This window comes from Chanodichthys erythropterus, chromosome 10 (genome assembly GCF_024489055.1).
Source record: "Chanodichthys erythropterus isolate Z2021 chromosome 10, ASM2448905v1, whole genome shotgun sequence".
Taxonomy (NCBI): domain Eukaryota; kingdom Metazoa; phylum Chordata; class Actinopteri; order Cypriniformes; family Xenocyprididae; genus Chanodichthys; species Chanodichthys erythropterus.
In genome coordinates, this window is record NC_090230.1 from 13128554 (window position 1) to 13134974 (window position 6421).

The 6421-nt window shown below is 37.4% G+C and overlaps 1 protein-coding gene across 1 annotated transcript; it reads right to left on the reverse strand.

Moving 5' to 3' along the window:
- Nucleotides 1–1910: 1910 nt before the first annotated feature.
- On the reverse strand, nt 1911–5319 carry LOC137029128 (interferon-induced protein 44-like). Its single transcript, XM_067398651.1, has 8 exons — nt 5283–5319; nt 4150–4732; nt 3939–3999; nt 3664–3859; nt 3410–3562; nt 3156–3327; nt 2915–3015; nt 1911–2149 (listed from the first exon to the last, which is right to left on the reverse strand). Exons 2-8 carry the CDS (start codon nt 4730–4732, stop codon nt 1979–1981), a joined length of 1437 nt encoding a protein of 478 aa, XP_067254752.1. The 5' UTR covers nt 5283–5319; the 3' UTR covers nt 1911–1978.
- Nucleotides 5320–6421: the final 1102 nt, after the last annotated feature.

The following is a 6421-nucleotide window of genomic DNA, read 5'->3' on the forward strand; positions in this document are numbered from 1 at the left end:
ACTCCACCTTCATCTCAGGTACCTTGCCCTATGTAATCATATCCTATATTTATTCAAGCTGCTTCATCGAGCCCCTCCTCAGTGGACAGCAAGCCAAATTAGCTAACCTAATACCCTAAAGATTGTTTGGGCAAACAAACTCGTTAAATGGGGGAAAAAATATAATTATGAAATAAATGTTTTTCTCTAATACACATTGCTCACAATTAATCATACCCTTTTATTCAATACTTTTTGCAACCTCTTTTTGCCAAGATAACAGCTCAGAGTCGTCTTCTATAATGCCTGATGAGTTTGGAGAACAGCCGACAAGAGATCAGCAAACACTTAAGATGTGTTTGGTGCACACAGAAATAAAAAGTACCCCATGTGTACAATGAAATATACTGCTGGATCTTTAATGTTCTGGGACTATTTTTCTGCCGGAGATCATGTACATCTTGTTCAGATGGAATCATGGATTCTATTAAACAGCAAAAGATAGAAAATCAAAACCTGACAGTCCCTGTTAGAAGTCATATAATGGGCTGTGGTTGGATCTTCCTTCAGGGCAATGATACAAAAACAAACAACAAAAAGAAAATGAGTGGAGTGAGCTGAAGAGAAGCACCAACATGGAGCTGGGAATATGAAGGATCTGGAGAGATTCTGCATGAAGGAACGGTCTCTGATCTCTTGTCAGGTGTTCTCCAATCCCATCAGGCATTATAGAAGATGACTCAGAGCTGTTATTTTGGCAAAAGGAGGTTGCAAAAAGTATTGAATAAAAGGGTATGATTAATTGTGAGCAGTGTGTATTAGAGAAAAACATTTATTTCATAATGAGATTTTTCCCCCATTTAAAATACTTATTCTCTAATATACGGTTGGATTTTTGTAATTTTTTTAAATAAAAGATCAGAAGGATTAACAAAGCAGATTTATTTTCACAGCCTTCTTTAGTCCTATTTACAAAGGGTATGAATAATTTTGAGCACAACTGTACATCTACAATAATTAGTACAAATAGCAAACCAATATAAGATTACACATAAATATAACATTAAAGGATTAGTTCACTTTTAAATAAACTTTTCCTGATAATTTACTCACCCCCATGTCATCCAAGATGTCCATGTCTTTCTTTCTTCAGTCGAAAAGAAATTCAAAAAGTCAAAAAGTTTTTGATGAAAACATTCCAGGATTTTTTTCCTTATAGTAGACTTCAATGGGCACCAAATAGTTGAAGGTCAAAATTACTTTCACAGCAGTTTCAAATTGTTAAACACGATCCCAGATGAGAAATAAGGAACTTATCTAGTGAAACCATCGTTCATTTTCTGAAAAAAATTGAAAATTAGTAATTGAAAAAGTTTTAACCAGAAATGCTCATCTTGAACTAGCTCTCTTCTTCTTCTCCTCTATTAGAATTCCAGCAGTGTAGACACTGCTAAGTGTATTACTGCCCTCCACAGGTCAAAGTTTGAACTAATTTTTATATGCAATATGCTAGTTCAATAGTATACAACAATTAGTTCAAACTTTGGTCTGTGGAGGGCAGTATTACGCTTAGCAGTGTCTACACTGCTGGAATTCTAATAGAGGAGAAGAAGAAGAAGAGAGCTAGTTCAAGATGAGCATTTAAGGTTAAAACGTATATAATTTTCATTTTTTTTTCAGAAAATGAGTGATGGTTTCACTAGATAAGTCCCTTATTTCTCATCTGGGATCATGTTGAACAATTTGAAGCTGCACTGAAACTAATTATGACCTTCAACTGTTTGGTGCCCATTGAAGTCTACTATAAGGAGCATAATCCTGGAATGTTTTCATCAAAAACTTTAATTTCTTTTTGACTGAAGAAAGAAAGACATGGATATCTTGGATGACATGGGGGTGAGTAAATTATCAGGAAAAGTTTATTTAAAAGTGGACTAATCCTTTAAATCATTCTATCACAAAGGGAGAAAAAACTCTAGTAGCACTTTATAAGATTGTCCTAAACAGGATCAACATCATCCAGATAGTCGTCTGCAAAGTTGAGCATCTGCTGTAGAGCGGTGAGAAGCAGGACGTCACAGTTGAGCTCCAGCTCCAGCTCCTGACTGTAGTTCTTCACCGGTAACACACAAGACACCGGCACACCCAACCGAGAGCTCACCTCCTGAACCTGCAAAGACAAACAACACCTCAGTCACATTTATGCATTTAGCAGACGTTTCTATCCAAAGTGACTAACAATAGAGGAACATAATCAATTTGTCACAGATCTAACAATGTTTATAGTAAACAATGCCATGTTTATTAGAAAACTAGATTAGGAAACAAGGTATAGAGCAGAGGAGGAATGCAGAACAGAAAAAAAAAAAGAAGATTTTTTGTGTAAGCATATTGGTTTAAGGTTGTGGAGTGGTTTAGTTTTTGCAGAAGTGTTGTGTCTTTAGCCACTTTGTAAAATTTGTGATGCTCTCAGCAGTTCAGGTGGAGGTTGGCAGCTCAGTTTTCACCAGAGAGGAGCAGAGAGGGTGAAGGTTTTGGAAAGTGACTTTGTGCCTTGATGTGAAGGAACATCAAGTCACTGAGTCCTTAAGGAAATGTTCATGTGATCACGTGACTATTGATGCGTTTCAAATGGGATATATCACCCTCCGAAGGGCATTTTGGAGTGAAAACAATCATGACCTCCATATTGAAGGGTCGTTAAGCAAAAGATGCAGCTTGCACAATCTATCATTCAGAGGGTGTTTTTTGTGGGGTCAACCAACGTACAAAATGTGCGACAAAGCCGCCTCCTTGATTGTCTTGTTAGATGACGTAAAAGTGCGTTCCTAAAAACCTTCATCCCTTCGAAGCTCTCACTCCAGAAAGTAAACCCTTTGAAGGGATTAGGGCAGAGGGATGAGCCCTTCCGAATCGAACGCAGGGCATGTCTCACCTTCGTCTTGATGTAGGAAGTGATATAAACATTTTGAAGATCTTCTTCCACATCAGGACATGCTTCATCTACTTTTGCCATCAAAACCATCTGGGGAATGCCTGAAAATGTGTAAATAACTATTAGTCAGTCATGGCATAAGACAAGAGTTATGCAAAAAAAAAATGCAAGTATTAGTGTTAGTCACTAGATTAAAATTAATCTTTAATATAACTGTTATTTATAAATGTTATTCACTTACCCAGTGAGTTCACTTTTCTGCGTATGGCAGCAAGTTTTTCCTCTAGTTTGTCAGACATGAGGGAGATTTTGGTGGCGTCTATCACGTACACCACACAGTGGATCTTCTCCTGTAGAGATGCAGGTTTGGAGGCCTTTTGCTCATCCGGTTGAAATGATGATGTGGGGTTGAACTGAATTAAAAGAAGAATTTAGGATGAAACAACATTTGATGATTCATACTTCAATCTTCATTGTGAAGACAAGTGCACTTACTTTATAGCGGTCTGGTACGTGACCTTGAAGAATGTTGCTGATGTCCTCAATATCCAGTCCTGCACCCGATTGCTCCTCGAGTCCCATGGTGTCACACAACACAAACGGCAGTGGCTTTCCCTCACGACCGTCTTTCACTGGGTATGTGCGAAACTACCAACCAAGAAGAGAAACACATCAAGAGCTGAAGAGCTGCTCCTCAACCTGAAGAGAGACTTCTGTAGGAAACACTGTGAATCCGGTTGAATCTGTACCTGTGTGGTGAGGCTAGTGCCTGCAGATCCTGACATGGCTTTACTGGTTATGCGGCCCATGAAGATGGAGTTGATGGAGTTGAAGAAACTGGATTTTCCTGCACCTACAGGACCGATCATTAGGATTCTGATCTGATTCACAGACGTCATCATGGGTTTATAATTCCTGATCATTTTCATGAGCTCGTCTCTTCGTCTACAACAGAAATCACAACTGAATTGTTACACTATACTGTATGAAATCAGCAGCAAAATAACACTGAGTGAAAACTTACTTTGCTGTCCACTGAACATTCCTCCATGGCTTCACCTTGGCACTGATCTGAGGATCTTTTTCTGAGGAAGTTTTATTATACAACTATTGTTAACAGCAGTACATTTTAAGATACTGGACTCTGAACTTATATAATTTACTGTACACAACTACATGTGTGTTTCAACTACAATAAACAATAAACTTTTTTTTTTTTCTGATTATTGACTTACTCTGTTCCACTTTGTACACCTCACATTCAGTTAGTTGAGTGTCGTTCCCATACAATGTTGCCGCATTAACAGTAAATGCAGCCCCTCCTTGATTATACACAACTGGTGTGGCAGAACTAAAACTGAATGAACCTGAAGAAAATGCATTCACACTTTGATTATACACAACTGGTTGGTCGTTGTAGCAAAAGTACAGCTGATCACCAAAGTTGGGTCCTCCAGCATCATCATAGCGTGCAGTATGTCCACTGTTAATTTTGATGCAGAGAGTATTTGAACGCTGAACACCTTGAAAGCTGAACAGGAAAGCACTCTCATCTGTAATATTATGGTAACTTTGAGTATAATCTACACTAGTGTATCCACCAAAGATGTAGCCTGAACGGTTGTAGGCCACTAGTAATGTTGGACCCTGATGGTCACATCGCTGGTGGAAGGCAGAAGCACGATATCCATGAACAGAAGCTTTGTAGAGAAGAGTCAGTTCAACATTCCCCAGCAAGCCACAGAGCTGCTTTCTTTGCTCTTTTGTTAAATCAGAAGTGAGGGAGTCCAAGCTTAGATTTCCCAGCCTTTTTTTCATCTTTAAGACAAGACAAAAAGACATGCAAAAATAAATTACAGATCTTTTACGTATAACACATACAAATTTCATTTACTTTGTTGTTAATTTTTTATTGATTCTTATATTTTAGTCAATCATTAGGCTATTATTATCTTTACGAATACATATTAAATGCAGCAGTATTGACTAAATTAATAATCCTAAAAAATGGTTGTCGTTCATTTTTTTACTCTCAAAGAAGTAACCACACTTAACTGTTATCTTAGACTATAACAGTGAACAATTCTTTAATTAATGCACATGTCAACATAAACTAATACATTTTTAACACTGTAAGATGTTTACGTTAACATAATTTTTAACATATCGCAGATGGAGCTCAGCTGACGTTCTGTCAGATGCTAGTTTAACTAGAAATGAAACTGAAATCTGTACGACAAAGAATGACTGACTGAATGAATTAATGCATTTTAGTTCATCATTAAATGTAATAACAGTTTGTTAAAAGGTAAACACATTAAAATTCATGATTAAAGTTATTTATATCGCCTATGAAGCTTAGGCCTACCTTTTAGCGGTATCTTTGTGCATAAACACTGAAATGCTCTTCGTAAGATCAAGCCAGCAGAATGTGAAGCTCCTCCTATTCAAACACTTATCTGCCCTTTCCTTATTAACATACTCCAGATAACAGCGGAAAACTGGACAGTGACCACATGTATGTGTATGTATTTATGTACCTATCTATAGTTGTGGAGAAAAGTCATCTCTTCCTTGCAAATGAAGCTCAAGAGGCAGAGTTCCAGAAGTTAATAAGACTTTATTGTACAAAGCAACAAACCGAGATGCCTGCAGAACATCTAGGTTCGTCTCTGGTCAGGGTGCTATTATGCCATTTTCCAGAGGTGGGAGTAAGTCACACGTGCAAGTCGCAAGTAAGTCACAAGTCATAGCCTTCAAGTCTCAAGCAAGTCCAAGTCAATTTTTGCGAGAATCAAGCAAGTCAAGTCACTGCTTTAAGCCCATTCAAGTCAAGTCGTAGCTTATGAGGCGCCATACATATTTGCAAATATAACCATGCACATGCAAACAATAAACTTTTCACTCATACACAGGCACACACATTAATTTATGTATTAGTTTTAGTTTTTATGTATTGACAGCTCAGCTGTTTATGGACACCTTTTGAGTAGACATGCATATTGCAATTTTTTCTGTTGCAAATAAAACTCCCATAGTCCATAACTACTGTAGTTTTAACTTATTTAAATATAAATTCAGTCAAATCAACAAACATTTGTATGACTTGACAGTGACTTGCTTGACCAACCCTAGGGTTTGACCCAAGCTACTGAGGCGCCGAACTGGACAAAAGCGATGCGAACGCCGCGAGCGAGTGAACCTGCGCGAGAGAGACCGAATATGCGCGCGAGAGAGATCGAGTTTGTCCGAGCATTAGTAAATTAGTACATTAATAAACACTGATCAGATTATATGCAATCACTAAAACAATTCTAATGTAGGAGTGGAATTTGGGGACCAATATTACAGTTTCAAAATTGGGATTTTAACAGAAATTTTGGAATTTAAACAGAAAGAACACAACAATTTACTGTAATTCTACCATTTCAATACCATTTTACATTTGGACCAATGGTTACAGCTATAATTCTACAATATAAAAAATAAAACATTACATAAACAATA

Bases quoted from the DNA above. Each gene is read 5' to 3' on its own strand.
- LOC137029128 (XM_067398651.1), bottom strand. From the start codon at position 4,732: ATGAAAAAAAGGCTGGGAAATCTAAGCTTGGACTCCCTCACTTCTGAT. The intron at 4,000-4,149 runs GTAAGTCAATAA...AAACTTCCTCAG, and splicing joins GGTGTACAAAGTGGAACAGA to AAAAAGATCCTCAGATCAGT. The intron at 3,016-3,155 runs GTAAGTGAATAA...ACACATTTTCAG, and splicing joins CAGAAAAGTGAACTCACTGG to GCATTCCCCAGATGGTTTTG.